This window comes from Neolamprologus multifasciatus, chromosome 7, assembly GCF_963576455.1.
Source record: "Neolamprologus multifasciatus chromosome 7, fNeoMul1.2, whole genome shotgun sequence".
Taxonomy (NCBI): Eukaryota; Metazoa; Chordata; class Actinopteri; order Cichliformes; family Cichlidae; genus Neolamprologus; species Neolamprologus multifasciatus.
The window spans coordinates 55,253,882-55,275,528 of record NC_140445.1 but is presented as its reverse complement, the minus strand read 5'-3'; the positions used below and the strand labels follow the sequence as shown (position 1 = coordinate 55,275,528).

Below are 21,647 nucleotides of genomic sequence, written 5' to 3'. Positions count from 1 at the left end.
ACCTAGAGCTGGGCGATAGAACGATAACGATATGTATTGCGAAATAACTTTTTCTCATAGAAAAGTTAAACTATTGCGATAGGCCTCATCTCTCTTGTCCTCTTAAAAAAAAGAAAAGAAGAACAGCCAATCCAAATTAACTAGCGCAGAGCCGAACCAATCACAGCCGCAGCGTCACGTCACGTGACTTGTTACTTACAGCACAAGTGCCAAGCCGCACATGTGTATTTGTTTGGGAAGCAGCCAGCCGCTGTGCCGCCCAGGTAATGGAGGAAATGTGTGCCGACTAGAGAAAAATCAACTGAGAGCGTGACCGAAGTTTACCGAAGAGAAAACCGATGATGGTTCCAATGCCGGAGAGCTTGTCGAATGGAAGAGCCATAGAAATTCTGTAGTGTGAAGGTATTTCGGCTATTTCAAGTCTGACAAAAAACAGAGTAGCGCACTGTAAATTGTGCCGAAAGCAAGTCTGGAAATACAATAAATCACTTTCTGACTGGAAGCGCTAATTCGACATTCGGCTTTTGTCAGACTAAAGTAACTGTTGAAACTGTTTGAAAAGCTAAGCTATACAACAAGGAGAGATTGAGAATTTCCTTTTAGTTCTCAGTTTATTTGATATTGACAAAAGTTAGTCAATTCTGTTCTTCTGTAAAACAAACTAAGATTTATTTTTAGAATTAATATTTTGTTTCTAAGTGGAATTGACATTTTGGTAGTCTGTTTTGTTTGTTCTATTTTGAAACTTAAACGCTTTAGCGGCTGCCTTTTGTGTAGTTTGCAATATTTGTCTTTATTTATCTGAAAAAGTCTCATGTTCCTTAAATACATCTATCCTGTTGAACTTATGGGAAATAAATATTTAAATCAAAACAAGCTGCTGATTATTTCACATTTTACTTGTGAGCAACGGCACATTGAAATTTTACAAATATAGTTATTTGGTTTATATCGTGATATATATCGTTATCGCCTGAAATGAAAAAAACATATGGTGATATGAAAAAATCTTATATCGCCCAGCTCTACATTCACCCAGACTCAAGGTTTTTATTTGCATTAAATTTTAATATTGTTAGCATTACCCAACCTTACCGAACACCGAAGCTTCTTCGTTTGTGAGTTGTAACTCCGTCCTGAACCTGAATAAATATTTTAGTGGACCTTTACTGTCGTTGAAAGCAGTCACCCCCGCCGCAACCTCAGGTCTGTAAGACAGCGCCGAGGGTTTCAATCTCCCACTAAGGAAAAGGAAGTTAACGTTAGTAGCTTGTAGCCTAGCTATGAAACATTAAAACAGCCTAGCCTAGCTTGCGAATATTTTGTGCAGACAGTTAAATGGCTGAGTAGCTAGTTTACTAGAGCTGTTTAACACACTCGGATCAAATGGTGAGCACCCTGTGTATCATTACGTGACGACTTTACTCGTTTCGCTGAATTATTTACGCTGTAGCATGTTGCTAAGATAGGGGCTAACTCGCTAGCTTAGCTACATTATACAGCTAACTTGTTAGCTGGCGCCTGTGTGCATCTGTCATATAATTTGTCCAGTGAGTGGGTTTAAAGTCTGGACTATCTGTTAAATCGCTTGTGTTGTGCGTGTTTTATTGCATATTTAGCATTAGCGCTGGAGATTTTGCCCACGTTTAGCTTGCTGGCTAAAGCTAGCGTTGACATATGACGCGTCTCATTTGCTAAATAGTTACTCGTCAGTTTCTAAAACAGCTTTTTTCTCTTTTTTTAATTTTTTTTTATTTTAACAGTTCTTTAAGCACATGCTAAGTCACAGCTGCGTCTTTCTGTAGGTTTGTGAGACTGTACGGCCATGGGTGACATGAAGACCCCAGATTTTGATGATCTCTTGGCAGCTTTTGACATCCCAGATGCCACTGGATTGGATGCCAAAGAGCCCATCCAGGGAAGTCATGAGGAAGCAGAAAGTCAGCTGAAACACACAGAGATGTGTCTGGATGACAGCTTACTGACTAACCAAGCTATACTACCCTCAGATGTCCCAGCTGTAAGTGTTATTGTGAAAAATACTAGTCGGCAGGAGTTACTTGAAGAATTTGGTGATAGACTTCACTCGGGACCAACATTGCAAAATGGATTTAGGGAACAAGACACTTCTGTGACCTCTGCTGAGACAACTAATACCAGCTTCTCCAAATCATTTGTGTCCACATTGAATGGGAGGGCTTCAAGTGAGCTTTCTGGAAAGCCACCTATACCCGATGAGGCACCATTGTTTCCTCAGGCACTTTCAGATTTAAGTCCAGTCTCCAGTCCTGAGCATGAAAACACCCAGTCAAGCAGAGAGGAAATGGTTCCAAACGAAGACAGACTATGTTTCCCAGAAGCTTCAGTTTTGGACACTTCAGTCTGTCACAATCCCAAAAGAATGGACCTTAGCATGTTTGATAACTCTTCCAAGGACTCTAATAATTACGAAAGCATACAGAGGATTAAAGGAGCAGAAAGTAGTAGAAGCGAGGAGCTTTCTGACATCTGTGGTAGTAGTGAAGCAGAGAAAACACCTGGACTACACAGTGAATTTCCTCCACAATTAGGAAACCAGAACTTCACTGAAACCAACTGCAATTCAGGAGCACCACCAGTTATTGTCCCTTATCCACATGTCAAGTCACAGACATGTAAATTATCGTCTTGTCTTGATGCTCTGGTGGCTCTGAATGCTAGAAAAGATCCCAATGAGCAGACAGATCACAGAGAATCCCCAGCTGTTCAAAGTGACTGCATGAAAGCTAGCCCCAAGGTCCCCATATCCCCACGAAGCCCCAGAAGTCCACTTGAAGCAGTAAAACGATTAAGGAAACCACCTGATAGCCCTGTGAGTATCTGCAGTGACAGTAGTGGCAAAGCATCCCCTGCAGTGGTATCTGGTTCACCTCCAGCCATACCTAAGGTCAGGATTAAGACCATTAAAACCACATCTGGGCAGATCAAGCGTACCGTCACCAGTGTGCTCCCAGATTCAGAAAATGACGAAGTGCATTCTGCCTACGAATCCTCTCCATCGCAGAGTATGATTAGTGATGATTCATACTGTAATGCATCTCCACATCAGTCTCAAGCTCCTGATGGTGTTGTTGGGGTGCCAAGTAAAGGTAATACAGCCAATACAGCTTCGGCAAAAGTTTCAAACAGGAAGTCGGAGGAAAACTCCCAGAGGTCAGGTATAATGCGCTCTGCACCAGTAGTCCGTAATACTAAAGTCAAAAGATCTGCCGCACATCAAGTGCACAAACCAAAGAGAGTATCAGCCACTACAGGCCATGCAACTACCACAAACTTCCTTCCAAAAGCAATGCACTTAGCTAGTCTAAACCTTGTCCCTCACAGCGTTGCTGCTTCAGTAGCTGCACGAACCACCTCCTATCAACAAAGTCAACGCACACTCTCCTCCACAGTGTACAGTACTGTCCCATTAGTGCATCAGGTCAAAACAGCCAATTCTTATCCCCGCATGTCTAATCCCAACCCATCTGCAGGAACTTTAAACAGACTGTTGAACAGTGCCAACCCTGTGCCTACATATGTGCCAAACTTGAACCCACCTCCGGGAACCAATATCAACCTTCCACCACATGGATACTGCTGCCTCGAGTGTGGGGACTCCTTTGGGGTGGAGAAGAGCCTCGCATTTCATTACAGTAGGAGGAGTGTCCACATTGAAGTAGGATGTACACACTGCGCAAAGACTTTGGTGTTTTTTAACAAGTGTGCCTTGTTGGCTCATGCAAGGGAACACAAGAACGGTGGCACAGTGATGCAGTGCACACAGCTCAATTTGAAGCCCATAGCAGAAGAAAAAATGTTTGTACCCCTGAGTAGTGAACTGGTTAGTGTGGGCACTTACTCCTCGCCATTAGTCTTGCCTAAAAGTGAGCCTGTCCTGCCCTTGTATCCGGAAAGCGTCATCCGCCATCGACTCCGTTGTTTGGAGTGTAACAAGCAGTTGCCTGACTACAAAGCACTCGCAGGCCATTACCAGAAGCTGTCAGAAGATACAGAAGAACTGGTGAGTAGCTGATTGACATATTCAAGTATAAGGGTGACAACAAATCACTTGAGAAGACCACCTTGCAGAATTTAGCAAGTATCTAAGCCTATTAGTGCTTACTCTTAAATGTTTTTAATCTGTAAAAGTCACTCAAATCAAAGTAGAAAAGTGCGCTTCAGGGCATAGATTTATCATAATGAAGCAACACGATGCCTGGTGCCACTTTGTAGATAATTTATCTGATCTGTTTCTGATTGATTACTGAGGTACAGATGAGTAAGCTTATTCTAGCTATAGAGAGAATACTGCTTTGTATAATTACTTACTTCATTGTAGCTGTTAATTGGATTATTTTCTATAAAAACAAATGTATTTTCTCTATCACCAGATTTGTCCTTTTTAATGGCACCACTGTTTGTTTGTTTTCCACTCAAAACTGTCTTTTTGTTCTGTTCTGTTGTGAAATACCAGATCTGTAAAGTTTGCTCAATGCTGCTGCCCAACAAGTGCAGCTTCAGAGCTCACCTACGCATTCATGCACATAAGTCCCCTTACTGCTGCCCTGAGTGTGGTGCCCTGTGTCGTTCTGCAGACATCCAAAAGCACGTCAGGGAAAACTGCCTGCACTATGCTCGCAAGGCTTGGTACAAGTGAGTAACTTGGCAAGAAATGCAGGGTTTTTTTTTTTAAACCGCCCCCACAGTGTACAGTGCACTGTTGCAACAATTATGTTTTCCTTTTCTTCCAGATGTCTTCACTGTGATATGGTTTTCCGGACCCTTCAAGGACAAAAGACTCACATCGAAGAAAAACACTGTGAGGTCTTGTACAAGTGCTCCATCTGCCCGGTTGCATTCAAGACCTCCGACAGCTGTGAACTGCATTTGAAAAATAAACACAGTACTAGCAAAACGACTCCAGAGTAAGTTAACATCTCATGACCTGACGGTTGAAAACTGTGGGCTTCTCCTCATAGGCTGCTTTAACAGTTTTTGCTTTCTTTTTGCAGGTTAATCTTAAAGTGTTCCTGTGAGAAAATGTTCAAGAAAAAGCAGCTACTGTTTCAGCATTTCTATCAGAATTCCAGCAAGCGTGTTACGTCTGTATTCAAGTGTCCAGAATGCAACTCAGTCTTTCCACAAAAGCTGCTATTAATGCAGCATTTCAAGGTTAGAATTAAATATATGCATTTTATTTAGATGCTTTACATGTTTATCATTTTTACCTCTCAGACATAAAAGGTGGTCGGTCAGCACTGGTGAGGTGTAGCACTGATGGTTGTCAGTATTTTTTTAATATATTCCCTGCAAGTGATCCTTTAGGAGTTTAAGATGCCTATAGGAGTTTATATGTGCGGCCACACTTCTTATCTAAAATGATTTGTGCTAAAGTTGTCAGGAAAAAAGGTTCCTTAGTCCATAGAAGAGTTATAAAGTGCATCCAGTAAAAGTAAGGTGCTGTGTCCTATCGTGTTGACTTTTATTTTTAAACCTTTAAAACCATACACCTGATACAGATCAATCAATTCAATTCAATTCAATTCAATTTTATTTATATAGCGCCAAATCACAACAAATGTCGCCTCAAGGCGCTTCATAGATACAGAGAAAAGCCCAACAATCATATGACCCCCTATGAGCAAGCACTTTGGCGACAGTGGGAAGGAAAAACTCCCTTTTAACAGGAAGAAACCTCCGGCAGAACCAGGCTCAGGGAGGGGCGGCCATCTGCTGCGACCGGTTGGGGTGAGAGAAGGAAGACAGGATAAAGACATGCTGTGGAAGAGAGACAGAGATTAATAACAGATACGATTCAATACAGAGAGGTCTGTTAATACATAGTGAGTGAGAAAGGTGACTGGAAAGGAAAAACTCAATGCATCATGGGAATCCCCCGGCAGCCTACATCTATTGCAGCATAACTAAGGGAGGATTCAGGGTCACCTGGTCCAGCCCTAACTATATGCTTTAGCAAAAAGGAAAGTTTTAAGCCTAATCTTAAAAGTAGAGATAGTGTCTGTCTCCCGAATCCAAACTGGAAGCTGGTTCCACAGAAGAGGGGCCTGAAAACTGAAGGCTCTCCCTCCCATTCTACTTTTAAATACTCTAGGAACAACAAGTAGGCCTGCAGAGCGAGAGCGAAGTGCTCTAATAGGGTGATATGGTACTACAAGGTCATTAAGATAAGATGGGGCCTGATTATTTAAGACCTTGTATGTGAGGAGCAGGATTTTGAATTCAATTCTGGATTTAACAGGAAGCCAATGAAGGGAAGCCAAAACAGGAGAAATATGCTCTCTCTTTCTAGTCCCTGTCAGTACTCTTGCTGCAGCATTTTGGATTAACTGAAGGCTTTTCAGTGAGTTTTTTGGACATCCTGATAATAATGAATTGCAGTAGTCCAGCCTGGAAGTAATAAATGCATGAACTAGTTTTTCAGCGTCACTCTGAGACAGGATATTTCTAATTTTAGAGATGTTGCGCAAATGGAAGAACGCAGTCTTACATATTTGTTTAATATGTGCGTTGAAGGACATGTCCTGGTCAAAAATGACTCCAAGGTTCCTCACAGTGTTACTGGAGGCCAAGGTAATGCCATCCAGAGTAAGAATCTGGTTAGATACCAAATTTCTAAGCTTTTCAGCGCCGAGTACAATGACCTCAGTTTTATCTGAGTTGAGAAGCAGAAAGTTAGTGGCCATCCAAGTCTTTATGTCTTTAAGACATTCCTGCAGTGTAACTAATTGGTGTGTGTTATCTGGCTTCATGGACAGATAGAGCTGGGTGTCATCTGCATAGCAGTGAAAATGTATGCTATGTCTTCTAATGATGCTGCCTAGGGGAAGCATGTATAATGTAAACAGAATTGGTCCTAGCACTGAACCCTGTGGAACTCCATAATTAACCTCAGTGTGTGAAGAGGACTCTCCATTTACATGCACAAATTGGAGTCTATTAGATAGATATGATACAAACCACTGCAGTGCAGTACCTGTAATACCTACAGCATGTTCTAATCGCTCTAATAGAATATTATGGTCAACAGTATCGAATGCTGCACTAAGGTCAAGAAGGACAAGCACAGAGATGAGTCCACTGTCAGAGGCCATAAGAAGATCATTTGTAACCTTCACTAAAGCTGTTTCTGTGCTGTGATGAACTCTGAAACCTGACTGAAACTCTTCAAATAAACCATTCCTCTGCAGATGATCTGTTAGCTGTTTGACAACTACTCTTTCAAGGATTTTTGATATGAAAGGAAGGTTGGAGATTGGCCTATAATTAGCTAAGACTGCTGGGTCTAGAGATGGCTTTTTGAGTAAAGGTTTAACTGCAGCCACCTTGAAGGCCTGTGGTACATAGCCGATTATTAGAGATAGGTTGATCATATATAAGATCGAAGAATTAATCAATGGCAACACGGGAAATCATTAACTTATGCTCCAGAAGTAGTGTTCTTTTGTTAAAACACCAGCAAAGAAACAGTTAAATGTTACTGTGTAAATAAGTTTGAGCATGATAATGTGAATTTTGTGTTTCCTGTTCTGCAGGGTGTGCATGTAGGAAACACGAGTGAAGAGACAGAGAAGAAGAAAGAAACTAAGCATGCTGACTTGCACCAGGAGTCTCAGTCTATCCAAAAACAGAAGAGTCACTACCCTGTTAAACAGACAGTTGCTACTAGAGAGAAGTCTGACCAAGACGGCAAAATCCTAAATCGTGTGAAACCCGCTGGATGGACATGTAACGAGTGCCTGCAGCAGTTCACTGAGCGGGATGCCTACGTTTCCCATTTGAAGACCACACACGGAAAGGTAAGGGTGCACTGACGTCTGCTGATGCAAAACATTACTAAGTGTTGCGCTCTTATGTCTTGAGTTGGTGTCTTAAAATCTTGACAGATATACCGACAGTGTGCCACATAAGACCGCTCAGACAGCAACATCAGTAAATCATGTAAAGCCTTGTCTGCGTTCCTGTATTAAGACTGTAGTACCTGGGTTATAATCCCTTGAATTTGCATTTTTCCATATAAACACAATTATTTTTTTTTTTAAGAATGTAAAATTTGTGTTTTGAATTGAAACTGGGTCATGTAGAATATACAGTATTACTCTGGAGCAACTTGCCGATTACCACCACCCTCCTCTTTTTTTCCCACACCCTCTGCTTTCTCCAGGATACACAGTGAGTTTTTAGACTCATTGGGCCTCAGTTCACACTGAGTAGAAATCTTCTTACCCTGCTCCCAAATGAGTACAAATGCAAAATTACTCCCCATACACACTGCTCTGTTTTGTTTATTTTCTTTTTACTATACTGCTTTACATATTTTACCATACTGTTATACATATTACTATGCAACATGTTTAGCTCGAGATGGATCATGGAGAAAGCTGCATCACTACACCAAAATAGCACAGAATTTTCAGCTCAAGAAACTGAAACAATAACGTTCTCAAAGCAAACACTTTTTCCTAGTTTGTTTTGTTAGAATGAAATACAGAATAAAATAAAAAATATAGAAGATAAAAATAGCAGAAGTGATGAGAGTCCCCTGTGCTGTAAACTGTGACTCAAGTTAAATTTAAAAAAAAAAATAGAAGGGGTGGGTGAGGGGTGACATCAAAATCATGGAAAAAACAAACGTAATAAATAGGGAACCAGTTGGATGACAAAGATTACACGATCTGTCATCCAAAGATGAGACACTCACTGCACTTACTGTCATTATCATTTATTTATAGAACATTATTTATTCTTTGAACATGTTGTTTGTATCTTTGTATACTGATTTATCCTGGATTAGTGTGTGTGAAACATTTAACTGTATCATCTAAGCACAGACTTCTGCATTACATGCTGATAAATGTAAATGAGGTTTATTATGAACATATTTTGTTTTTGTGCGTAATGGAAATAAAGTAATTGAACCAGTAAAAAAATACTAAGTTGAGTACGTGTTTGGGAAATACTATTAGTTGGACCAGTAGTATTTCACAGCTGTGAGTAGCCAACGAGCAGTAGGGCTGAAATGAGTCCTGCACCTCTAGGTCAGAGTTTTTAGGTCAACCAGTATAAGCAAGATGCATTTTTATTCTGGTTTGAATTTCCAGTTAGATCCAAAATTGTCTGTTTCAACACTGATGCTTAAATAATTCGGTTAAGCTCATCTTGTCATTCCTCAAATTATTTATTTATTTATTTTTTTTGTTAACAGTCCGTGAAGAAGTATCCATGTCGACACTGTGTGTTGTCTTTCAACACTGCAATCAGTCTGAGACGACACATTCGCAATGATCATGATGGGAAAAAGAGGACTTATACCTGTTGGTAAGATTTTGAAAATGTATAAATAATAGTAACTTTGGCCACAAAACAGTTTTTAATTGTTGCTCCATCCCTGTTTGTTAGGTATTGCACGGACAAGAAGACAATATTCACGTCAAGTATGATGTTGAAGAACCACATCAGCCTTATGCATGGAATAAAAAATCCTGATCTTAGCCAAATGCCAAAAATGCCCATCCAAGTAGACAAAAATGCTTTGGACAAGGTAGGAATATATTATTTCTCAACACAAATATAAATGCTTCCAATCTGCTCACCGGTCTAAACTGCATAACTTGTGATTTCCAGAGGCTTGTATCAGCGACACCTGATGTGGGCACACAGATGGAGGTTCAGGATCCTGCAGGTAGTCTCGAGGCTCCTTCAGCTAAGCGTCTGAAAACTCAGTTCCGCTGTTCGAAGTGTGGCTTCGTCACAGACAACAGCACAGAGTTCCAGCAGCATATACCTCAGCATAAAACCGACGAGAACACTCCTCAGTGCCTTCACTGTGGCCTGTGTTTCACGTCCGTGCTGTCTCTCAATAGACATCTTTTCATCGTACACAAAATCAAAGATCCAGTGGAAGAGGAGAAAAAAGTAGAGGGAGATGTTAAAGAGAAGGAGCAGGATAATCAGCCGGCTGGATCAGCAGAATCTGATGAGGAAAACGATTTGTTTCACCAGCTAAACAAATCTGATCCCTCACAGGCCGGAGAGCAAGAAAGTCCGCACTGCTCCACGAGCACAGACTGTAACTTAAATCTGAGCACTCGCTCTCAGACACAAGCAGTCTCTCTCCAGCAGTGAGAGCCACCTCAGCTCCTGTTTAAAGCTGCTTTAATATCCTCAGTTTTCATGTGAAAGTCATAAGGGATGCTTGATGTTTTTAGACAGGTGGTACAAAGATGTAATGCCTTTAATTTGGACAACCTATTTAGAGGCGGTGCAGTATATTCTAGCAGATACATATATTTAATACAGAACAAATATTTTCATATTATTTTTTTTGTTTTTTAATTTAACCTTGTATGTTGGTAATATATTAATCTTGCCTTTCACATATAACTGCACTCATCACTCATACTACAGTTAAACATTTCCCCCTTCTGTTTTTTGTTTTTTTTCTTTTTTTGTCAAAATATTTTGCTTAACATTTTCCATCCACCCTGGCAGGAGACTCAGGAATGTGTGTATGTTTTACGGTCTGGTATTGATTATTGTAACAGTGTATTGGTGGAGTTTAAGGTATTGTTTCAAATTATTTAATACCTCACACTAAATCCTGAATGATTCAGGCTGCTTTTTTAATATTAGTAGGGTTTTATTTTTTATGAAACACAGTATAGTTGATTGTTCATGTAAAAGCAGTAATTACAAGTTAATGGTTTGGCCTTTTAAAAAAAACAAAACAACAATTTTATACCGTCTGCTTTGGGGGTTTTCTTTCACGTGTTTGGGAGAAACAAAGAGGTATTACATGTGTTCTGCAGCAGTATTGCTGTATTGAAAATACCTCAAATTGCCAGAAGTGTTTTTTGTTTGTTTGTTTGTTTGGTTGGTTGGTTGGTTGGTTTTTTTTTTCCAGCAAGTGAACGGTCAATGTTACATCAAATCAGGGTACATTTGTTGTGGATGATCCAGAGAAGGTGTGAGAGTGATATTCATCAGCATGTCAGAGTTAATGTTTTATGAATCAGCACCTGGTAACATGGATGGGAATGCAGTGACTTAAAATAAAAAAATATCTTAGATTAGCACTTGGCAAAAGGAGGATACTTTTCGGTTGCAGGCTCTGATATGTGAAGCGACACCTCGTTTTGTATTGACTACGTGACAGTTCCTACCTCCGTGGTAAATGGCAGTGATTGTTAAACGTCGAAAGGCTTCGAGAAGTTGCAGTTAATCTCAGTGCAATGTAAAAAAATTAGTTTTAAAAATGTATTATCCCGCATTAATAAATTTTATAAATTATTTTGGGAATGACATTAAGTCTTTTTATGGTCATATTGACTCAACTGACAAGTGAACTTTTCTATGAAAGTGCTGTGTGAGCTCTTTGATTCTCCGTAAGCCCTCGAATTACCACACTGCAGCTGCTTACCTGCAGGGGCTGAGAGGAATTACTTGTTCACTGTTTGTCTTTTTGTAATGCTTGTCGAAAGATATTTGTATTTTTTGATACTGTGTACAGTGACGACTTGGTTAAGAATTTGTGTACCTACAGTAGCCAATTAAACTTGGATTTACAGCATTTCTTAAGCCATTTCATCTGTTCAGCATGCAGTGGCCTACGTGCCTTGCTGTTACATTAAAGTACTTACAAATAAATTGGTGCATTTAATTACAGATCTGCTCTGTCTTGTCTTTCATTACAGACCTGCTGGGTTGAAAGAATTTAATGTAATCGGGGTGTGATAATCAGTAGTTTTGCAACGAGGTCACGTGCTTAAAATCGTCATAGCAAGTCAGAAAGGCACAAAGCACTCTAATGTGCATCATGCATCCAATAAGCAACAACCACAGATGGATGACTTCATCCCATTAGAATATTAAGCGGATCCTGTCTCAGTATAACTGCCTGTACCCAAAGTAACAGAAGAGATTTCTTTTAATTGACCAGCTCCAAATTAATTGGAAGCACATCTGAGAAATGAAAGGCACTGTGACAAAGATCTGCAGGGGAGGACTCCTGTCTTCTTTCATCCTTATCTCATACATTGCTTTGGCAACTTCAATGACTCTTGATTTGACTGAGCTGAGAAATAAAGTTTCAAAGCTCAAGGTGAATCCCAGGGGGAATCTGTGGGCAATGGGTAAGTAAAAATTACACGGCTGAATGATTGTTTCTTTGTTCTGTTTGCAAATGCAATATTTACAGAGAGTTTGCATGTTTCATTTAATAAGGACATTTCATGGGCAAGAAGAGCATTGTGGATAGTTCCTTTGTGAATTCTGCCTTTGAGAATATAAAAGATACAGCTGAAGGCAGAGATGTGAGACCTCTGCACGGAGTGGAAGACCTGCAGGCGCTCCTCATCCATATTCTGAAAACTCCCCAACAAACACAAGACGAGCAAGCACTAGACAGGTGAGTTATGTATTATTACTCAGTCTAATACCGCTGTTAATCCTTCCATTGTACAGCTTTCTGTTTTTTTTTCCTCATGCATTTAGAGAAGAAGGACATCCAGTTCGATCAGTTGTTGCGTGACATCCTGCTGATGAAGAGGAGGGTTTCTGCTCTTGTGAAAATCAGCTAAATTATGTTTTGTTTTTTGTCTAACATAACATGTATATGTTGGCAAGTGACAAACACTTCTGTTGTTTTACTTTATATTGTCTATGACTTTATTAAAAAGCGCAGAGAATGTATTGGAAGTCTGTGTTTTCATCTATGTTAAAGTCACATTCACATACACACAATACCTTCAGATAATCAGGTTTCTGACGCCCCCTGCCGGTCGGTAAATGGAAAAACCGCTTTTAGTTAACATATCCGGGTGAAAGTGGCAACGTGCTTTTTATCACATCCCAGGGTAGTTTGAGTGGCAACTAGCCCCAGTTATGCCCCTAATAGTGATGTGTGGTTACCCCTGTAGTGGTAAGTCACGAAGGGCAGAAGAGCTGAAGGTGTATTTTGAAGAAAGCACAGAAAGAAAGGTTCACATTGTTGGAGACGGAAGCCTGGGCGTTGAGAAAAACACTGTTTACGCAGGCAAGTAAGCTTAGCACGCCTTCATTAGTGTGCTTCTTAAAGCTTTTCAGCTTTCAGGGCTTTCAGTCTTACTTGGCATATTTTTGTATGTTATTAGCCACATAATACTGAGGTAACATTACCGGCCTTACACGAAGCTTAGCCGGGAATAAACAACAGAAGCAGGAGTGCTTATTCAGAGTGTTTGCGCTTTATCGATGTTTCAGGCGGCTTTAAAGTTCATGACAATTACAACTGTGTTCGCCTGCGCTACTATTCAATTAATTTTACTTATTTAGCGTTAGTAGTAGAGACAGTCCAGTAATGTCTTATGAACAGGCACCTGGAGGTGGGGGAGAAGGATTGCTCTTTAACAGGAAGAGACCTTGCAAAACCAGCTAAAGAAGGGGCAACTATCGAGGATGATTGGTTGGAGGCTAGAGGAAAGAAATGAGACTATTAGCAACAAATAGAACAAAAGTTAATTTCATGCAGTAGTAGCATATAAATGCATAGGGAGTGAAAGGGGCATCAAGTCGATGTGCTTACTGCATAGTGGAAAATCCCTCAGCAGCAGCTATATTCCTAAGAGATTGGATCCAAGCCTGACTATAGGATTTGTCATAAGTGGAAGTTTTCAGGCTAATTTGAAAAGTAGAGAGAGTGTCCTGTAACCCAAACTGGGAGCTGGTTCCACAGCAGAGTTGCCTGATAGCGCCCATTCTACTTCTACAAACCCCTGAAATTACATGTAAGCGGAAACTGCTAGTAATAGAGTAGTATGGTACTAGGAATGGGAAATATATCATGACATTTCAAAAAACACTTGCGATTATGAGATTTATTATGATGGGGGGGGGGGGGGGGGGGGGCATTTTATCGACGTTTGCAGCAGCAGGATTCCTAAGTGAGTAACTGAAGGGCATTTTCAATTCTCCTTCTCCAATGAGCTGCTGTTATTGATGACACACTTCCTAATTTGAAGAGCAAATGCATTGGTACAATGGCAGCAGCATTACTGTGCAAAAGTAATAACACCGCAACAGATACAGTGACACAGCATAAGTCAGATGTATGTACAAAAGTAGCCTGGGTAGTGTTTTCCCTGCCAATTTTAAGTATCAAGTAGTTGCTTAATACTTAAGTTTAACAATAACGCGTGCAGCTGGCCATGCTCAGTTGAGTCATTTTATTTACTTCTGGGTCTAACATAACCAGCTGATTGTATCTCCTCCTTTATAGACTGGTTATAAAAAAAACTTTTTTTTGCTTCAAGCTGCAAGTTTGTGTCCACAGTTAGTGACAACAGTTTTCTTGGATATTTTGAAAAGTACACTGCTTTGCTGAAAGTTGTTGACGTAACTCCCTTTTTAGCTACCAAATGAGCATCAGAGGCTCTTGCTCTCACAAATGCCTGGGCTTGTCTCGTTGTGTGCATTAGGGAATTTAAGCAGGATATAGCAACTATATAATAATATGATACTTTGATATTCATATTATTATTGTGGGTGATATGACATGGCACATCACTTGGACCTGATCATTTTAACTATGTTACTATGTTACTGTTACATTGCTATTATGCTTTTAGAATTAAACATTTTGTTTTTCAAAATTTTAGTTCTTTATTATTTTCGTAATTGTTAACATGACTAAGGAGACTGTTTGCTTGAACTGGGCAGACTTCTGCATTTACTTAATTTTACTGGAAATGTTTCAGATTCCCAAAAGGAGAAAAATGTCAGAGCGTCTCTGAAAGCTGAAGTGGAGAGGTGAGTGTTTAAAAATCTGTTGTAGGATCTGATGTTGCACAAAACCCGCACATATTTTAATGCTAATTCTTTTTTGTTTTTTCTGGGGTTTTTTTTTAGGAAAGTCAACAAGGATGACATTGTTATTCTAGACTCATTAAATTACATAAAAGGTAAGTCTTACTACTTATTCTGTAATTGTCATAGTTACATTAAATATTGTGATTTGTAGTTTAAAATTTAAATATGTTACAGGCTACCGCTATGAACTGTTCTGCCTCATCAAACATGCACAGACTCCACACTGCTTGGTAAGTAGACAATTAAACATACATTTTGAAAAAATGTTACTTTCGAATGCAATCGTGGTATGTTTGCGGGTTTTCTTTGTTAAGGTCTACAGTTTGATGTCCCATGAAGAGAGCTCATTATGGAACACAAACAGAGATGCTGCTGATCAGTACAATCAGGACATGTGAGTGAGAAGCCTCAGTATGAGAGCATGACTCTTACCTTACCTGCACTGTTGCATGTGTTTTTTGTTTTTATTTTTATTTTTTTGCAAACTCTCTCACATGCATTTGGTGTTTTGAAGCTTTGACGCATTAGTTCAGCGATTTGAAGCTCCGGATTCCAGAAACCGATGGGACAGCCCTCTCTTCACTATCCTGAAAGACGACACACTTCCAGTTGAAGCCATTTCTGATGCGCTTTTCAAAAGAAAAGCACCCCCACCGAACCAGTCTACTCAGAGTGTAAGTCTAAGGCTACGTCCACACTAGCCCGGATAGATTTGAAAACGGCGTTTTCGTCTGAAAATGCTCCGTGTCCACACTATCGCTTTCAGTCGTTTTCACAGAGTTGTCCATCCACGTTGAAACGGCCGAAAACACTTACGTTCCAGTACTGCGCATGCTTGAAACGCAAGACAATTCAACTTGCCTCATTTTTGTCTGCCGTTTATTTACTTTCCGGCTCCTTGAAGCGTCGCGGCAAAATGTCGAGGAGAAGCACCGAGTTTTTTAAATGGACTAACAATGAGGTGGAGTTGTTGCTGAGGGTAACACAAAAGTACAAAGTTGCAAAAGCGAGTGAGAATTAAAGAATTTGAAGAAAAGCTGTCTGAAGCATGTGCAAACTGATAGTAATCTTTAATAGGGCTGTCAAAATTGAGAGCAAACAAAGCAAACGCTGTATAATGCCCTCCGCTATCTTAGTTTAATTGGTCACTTGACTGCATCACATGACTAAAATGTGTCATCGTTTTCCAAAAGGCTCCGTTTTTGCTGTCCACACTGCGACGCGACAGCACCGTTTACAAATGTATGCATTTTCGAGAGCGTTTTCAAAACGCTGCTGTCTCAGTGTGGACGGGAGGACGGGAGAGAAAACGATGCATTTTCAAACAAAAGCACATTAGTGTGGACATAGCCTAAGAGACACTAGTTACAATCAGTCTGGAAATCTACAATATTTACTGCATGCATGTGTTTTTTTTTTGTCTGATTGTGGAGGAAACCTATTTTTTTTCTTCTCTGTAGCAACCGCTGTCATCTGCAAACTTTTTATACGAGTTGGACAAGATCACTCAAGATGTCTTGATGGTATGTTTTTTTTGTTTGTTTGTTTGTTTTTTCTAGTTTCACATCATTTACTGGTCATTCTGGTAGTTTCCCATGATATTTTTTTCACTGAGCCAGACTGCTTTTTGAGTTATGTCATATTCTAAGTGAAATATGACAGAAGAGTCTTTTTCAGAAAAATGTTTACAAATCCTCTGTTGGGGTATCAACATTCCTCTGCATGTAGACTTTGTTCTATGAATCAGAAGGCATTACATGTATTTACAGCTTTATACGTTACATCACCAGCCAAGTTGCAATTATGAGTGAAGCGCTGATGAGGTATTTAGCTTGGCACACAATAATAGCCCCGTTCAGGTTCAGGTACAGGTTACTGTTCTGCAGTCGTGAGTCATCCATCCTCACATGCAAACACATGCAAATGGACAACAAATGTGCATAGTGCAAAATACTGAAACAGCTAATTCTAATTAATTTTGGTTATCACGTAGCCCTTGAAAGTGACATAGCTGTTGCTGTGAAGTAATGACTGCTCGAACAAAGCTGTTAATTAAACCTTGTTGGTCTATTACATTCACCTTGCAAAGGGTGTGAGTCATCAAGAAAAAGTGAACCAGCCAACCGCTGCAGACGTCTTAGGTGCAGGGGTTCTAAGTTCAGCTGTGGTTCACCAGTCAGCCTGTTAGATGACTCAACAGTTCGATTCGTTTACAGATAAGTATCCAGACCATAAGCCCAAAGAAAGAGATAAATCGGATTAAACAAAAGAACGATAAAATAAACCCATCGCAGTTTTATCAATGTGGAAACCAGAAAGCCTTCTCAAACGGGAGACTCGCTGGTGCACACAGCTTCAAACATTCATAACACTGAACTTCAACAGTCTGACCCTTAATAGATGTGACATTGTGTTTATGAGTGCATCTAAAATCAGTGATCATATTTTTTGCTTGCCTCATTTTATTCACTTTTGTCAATCACGTTGAACTGGTTTTCAGCATGAATAACATCAGTTTAGCATGAGGTAAAGTGAATGGGGTCAAGTACATGCTCAGTGGGCCTTAAAATCTCTGATTTCACCATTTTTTCCAAATATTTACATTACAACTGATTTGAGGGGAACCGGTCTAAAGTCGTTAAAAGTTTTGGGATAACTAGATTTGGCATTAGGCATTTAAACTATATGAATGAGTACTTGCTGTTTATAAAGATTTGTTTAAAATACAATAAAATCACAGGACTCAGATGTTGAGCTCAAGATTCGAGTAAATGCCCACAAATATTATTAGGTCAGTAAGATTTTTTTCACTGTCATGGAGTGAAAATCTACATCCTGCGATCGATGTTAAAGTACTGACTGTGGCTGTGTGAAGTTCCTGGATCTCAATGCTAAAATCCAAAGTGTTGAAAGGATTATAAAAACAATTGACAGCTTTAGCTGTTAACTGCCGACTGTCCAACGTTTAATAAAAAATGAATGCACCCCTGCACATTGTAAGTGTGGGAATTTCTGTCTGCCATTCATGACATGAGCATGGCATGACTACCAAAACAAGGCAACAGAGTAAAAACATATAAATCAGCAAAAAAAATCTATAATAAAAAATAACCTCCTCTTTGTCTTTGCTTTGACATCGAGCTCGTGTATTTGTTAGCGTGCCACATGTTGCACTTCCTTTTTGCACTGAAGCAATTTCACACAGATCACGACGTTCTGTTGCACAATATCTGCAAATGTTTCCAGCAAAATAAATTAAGAGGAGTAAATACTTCTCTAATTCTGATTCATTGTTCCTTATACTGTTTGTAGAGATCCCCTTTTTTAAAAATTCATTTTTATATGTGTGTTTGATAAATGTAATTAAATATTTTCAGGCGATTTTTAACGCCCAGAAGACGAGCGTTCCCGGGGATCTTATCGCAGTTCCAGGAGCTTCGGAAAAGATATCCTTTTTTAAGCACAACTTGCGTGTGCTCAGTTATTTTGAACACACGATTTTGATTAATCTTTTCACATTAAACAGATTTTTGTAGTTCCATGTGGGACGTCTGTCATATTTAATGACTGTGTGAAATGCTAATTTTTGTTTACCTCCCGGGGTTAATCACCTCCCCTCAATAGCTGGGGGGACAACACTTTTCTATCTGAAAGCATTAGATGAGGAGGTGGAGGAATGTGTGGCCATCACGTGACTTAAAAGAAAGGTAGATCTACTAAGCAATGTTAAAGGTCTTGTCTGTAATGGCATGCTGTGGGATGTGTGTGGTGGGGAGAAACCAAATTATATTTGTGGATTTTCATTGGTTGCAGGACTGTGAAGCACCTTCTCAGAGCCAGCCACTTTGATTTTCTTCTTTGAACATGTTGGTCCAAGCACAGCATAACTTAAAAGCACATCATCTTCTGTTCTGGCCAACCTTTAATAAAATGGGCATAATCTGAATTTGAAATGATGCCAGTAACATTCAGTACAGGTTATTTCGTCCTGTTGTCCTGCTCAAAGGTTTAAATGCAATACTGGGGCTTGGAGATAATTTGGGCTTCTGTTAGGTTCTACCTGTGGTATTTTTCTTGTTCCTTAACTTGCTGTTAAACATTGAGCTCACCAGAAATGTCAACATGGCAGAGCTGCGGAAACTACGGCGCCAGTTCATCAGCTACACCAAGCTGCACCCGACAGAAAACACGGGACAAATTGCTAATATGTTTGTTCAGTATTTAAATAAGAGTCTGCACTGACAGTGTGTAGTGTTTGGTTTTTGTTTTGTTTGTTTGTTTGTTTGTTTGTTTGTTTGTTTGTTTGTTTGTTTTTTGGGGGGGGGGGGGGGTTGCAGTTGTTCTGTGACAAATAAATGTATTTAACAAACACATCCTGTTTTTGGTTATATTTTTAAATTTGTGTACTTTCTAGGACCTTTTTGGCCTTCCTCACCAGATGGGATTTGCTCAGTCTAAGCGAAACACCAAATAGCTTCAGTGTTAGTAAAAGCAGATCAAGAATTTATTTTCTTGACCTGCTTGGACTAAAAATGAACCTATTTTGCATTTCACCTACTTGGATTAGGTATATTGTGCCAGTTTTTAAGAGCAAGGGTCATGTGTAGTAACTACAGAGGAATAAGCCACACTATGAAGCTATGGAAAAGAGTTGAAGCTAGTTTAAGTAATCAGTGAGCAGCAGTATGGCTTCATGCTGAGAAAGAGGACTAGAGATGCCATATTTTCTTTAGGAGTTTTGACAGGGAAGTATAAAGAAGTTCAGGAGTTGGCACTGTGTCTTTGTGGGCCGAGAGACAGCATATCCTCCAGAGAACTAAGGAAAAGAGAATCTAACTATTGAACTTTTTTGTTTGATTTTCTTCCTCTTTGAAACTCAAAGAGGCCACCCAAGCACAGGAGAAAGCACAGGATGTCCTCTATTTAGTACATCTGGACTTAGTAGGGTAGCTCAAATAAGTCACAAGATATACAGTGGCTTGCAAAAGTATTCGCCCCCCTTGAACTTTTCCACATTTTGTGACATTACAGCCACAAACACGAATCAATTTTAATTTGAATTCCACGTGAAAGACCAATACAAAGTGGTGTACACGTGAGAAGTGGAACGAAAATCATACGATTCCAAACATTTTTACAAATAAATAACTGCAAATAGGAGTGAAAGATGGGGGTGAGATACATCAGGAATCTGATGCCCTCTTCTTTGCAATAGTGATGAACAGGCTGGCAGATGAGGTCACTCAGGAGTCTCTCAGGACTATCATGTTTGCAGACAGCATTGTGATTTGTAGTATATGTAGGGAAAGGGTGGAAGAGACTGTGAAGAGGTGGAGGTATGCTATGGAGAGAGGAGGAATGAAGGTCAGTAGAAGTAATGGGGGAAACATCCAAAGCAAAAGAGGTGAAGAAGAGAGTGTGGGCAGGGTGGAGCAGGTGGATATGATTGTTAGGGGTGATCTCTAACAGAGGGCTAGCAAGAAAGCTAAAAGGGAAGGTTTAGATCACATAACCTGACCAGTAATTCTATACCAGTGAAAGCCTACTTAAAATGCTTTATGTATGAGGGACAGGCAAGAGTTAAGGCATGGTGAGAAAGAACTGATCTGCCAGAAAGTCTATTTTATTAATGTGGAAACCGCTTACTATAGAGCAGGCAGGGTAGAGTGGATGGGGATGACTGTCAAGGATGATTCATGACAGAAGGGTAACAGCAAGAGTGAAAGGCATTGTTTACAAGGTGGTAGTGAGACCTGCTATGATCTATGGTTTGGTGAGGGTGTCACTAACAAAAAGGAGGACGAGCTAGAGGTGGCAGAGCTGAAAATATTCACTGGGAGTGACTGAGATGGACAAGATTAGAAATGAGTAGTCTGGAGACAAAGAGAGACAAGCCCTTATAGATTGGTATAGTGTATAGATTGGACAAAGGGTGTTGAATATGGAGCAGTAAGGTAAGAGGAAGAAATCAGATTTATGAATGATGGGATGGTAAATGGCCTGCATTTGTATAGCGCTTTACTTAGTCCCTAATGACCCCAAAGCGCTTTACACTACATTCAGTCATTCACCCATTCACACACGGCAAGCTACATTGTAGCTACAGCTACACTGACAGAGGCGAGGCAGCCGAACACTGGTGCCGCCGGCCCCTCTGAGCACCACCAGTAGGCAAACATGGGGTTATTATCTTGCCCAAGGATATCTGGCATGCAGGCAGGAAGCAGCCTGGGATCAAACCACTGACCTTCTGATTAGTGGCTGACCTGCTCTGCCACCTGAGCTACAGCCCCATGGTATGGGGTGTGACACAGGAGGAAGATGGAGGCAGATTATCCAGTTTGGCGATCCCTAGAAGAACACGTCAATGATTTTTTACACAAAAGGTTCCACAAAAGGAATGCAGGAGTCCTTTTCCTTTTTTTAATGACTTAAAATTACTGGCATATTCAAATCAATATACCTTTAAGGAGTTAGAGCTCTGTGCTTTCAGGGATGGATTAGCCTGAATTCCCTCAGTCATGTTTTTTTCTTTCTTTTTTAGCGTGACTAGTTTGACAAACAGTACATTTCTTGTTTATGAACTCTGTTTTCCCTTGTGGAGTTTGGAAGGCTGAGTAAGGCTCTTTCAAAGGTTTTAAATTATGTAAGAAGATTACCAGAAAACCCAGACCCCTCCCTACAGGAATTTTCTTGCAATTATAAGTGATTACCGGAGCTTCACCACAGTGTTGAATGAGTGATTATATGCACACCTGTCAGCT

At 40.1% G+C, this 21,647-nt stretch overlaps 2 protein-coding genes across 4 annotated transcripts; both read left to right on the top strand.

Annotated features, from left to right (window-relative positions):
• Positions 1–42: 42 nt before the first annotated feature.
• On the top strand, positions 43–11,703 carry znf592 (zinc finger protein 592). 3 transcript variants are annotated; one of them, XR_014875501.1, is made up of 10 exons: positions 1,170–1,389; positions 1,806–4,042; positions 4,496–4,674; positions 4,773–4,946; positions 5,034–5,193; positions 7,575–7,838; positions 9,245–9,357; positions 9,439–9,580; positions 9,664–10,911; positions 10,943–11,703. XR_014875501.1 is itself a non-coding variant. In XM_085169285.1 (9 exons), the coding sequence occupies exons 2-9, from the start codon at positions 1,826–1,828 to the stop codon at positions 10,162–10,164; spliced, it is 3,750 nt and encodes a 1,249-aa protein (XP_085025411.1). In that variant the 5' UTR covers positions 43–402; positions 1,806–1,825; the 3' UTR covers positions 10,165–11,703. The 3 variants fall into 3 exon arrangements, 2 of the variants coding, with proteins under 2 accessions (XP_085025411.1, XP_085025410.1); XM_085169285.1 differs by lacking the exon at positions 1,170–1,389 and adding an exon at positions 43–402 and having other exon boundaries at positions 9,664–11,703; XM_085169284.1 differs by having other exon boundaries at positions 9,664–11,703.
• A 1,132-nt stretch (positions 11,704–12,835) lies between these two features.
• On the top strand, positions 12,836–21,647 carry kti12 (KTI12 chromatin associated homolog). Its single transcript, XM_085169307.1, has 9 exons — positions 12,836–13,072; positions 14,772–14,823; positions 14,923–14,975; positions 15,058–15,113; positions 15,198–15,277; positions 15,398–15,557; positions 16,344–16,406; positions 18,261–18,331; positions 18,984–21,647. The coding sequence occupies exons 1-9, from the start codon at positions 12,922–12,924 to the stop codon at positions 19,123–19,125; spliced, it is 828 nt and encodes a 275-aa protein (XP_085025433.1). The 5' UTR covers positions 12,836–12,921; the 3' UTR covers positions 19,126–21,647.

What these genes read in the sequence shown, in the direction of transcription:
- znf592 (XM_085169285.1), top strand. Translation starts at nt 1,826, where the DNA reads ATGGGTGACATGAAGACCCCAGATTTTGATGATCTCTTGGCAGCTTTT. An exon ending in GCTCGCAAGGCTTGGTACAA is followed by an intron (nt 4,675 to 4,772) that starts GTGAGTAACTTG and finishes CTTTTCTTCCAG; the next exon opens with ATGTCTTCACTGTGATATGG. An exon ending in TATTAATGCAGCATTTCAAG is followed by an intron (nt 5,194 to 7,574) that starts GTTAGAATTAAA and finishes CCTGTTCTGCAG; the next exon opens with GGTGTGCATGTAGGAAACAC.
- kti12 (XM_085169307.1), top strand. Translation starts at nt 12,922, where the DNA reads ATGCCCCTAATAGTGATGTGTGGTTACCCCTGTAGTGGTAAGTCACGA. An exon ending in GAAAAACACTGTTTACGCAG is followed by an intron (nt 13,073 to 14,771) that starts GCAAGTAAGCTT and finishes GAAATGTTTCAG; the next exon opens with ATTCCCAAAAGGAGAAAAAT. An exon ending in GATCAGTACAATCAGGACAT is followed by an intron (nt 15,278 to 15,397) that starts GTGAGTGAGAAG and finishes GGTGTTTTGAAG; the next exon opens with CTTTGACGCATTAGTTCAGC.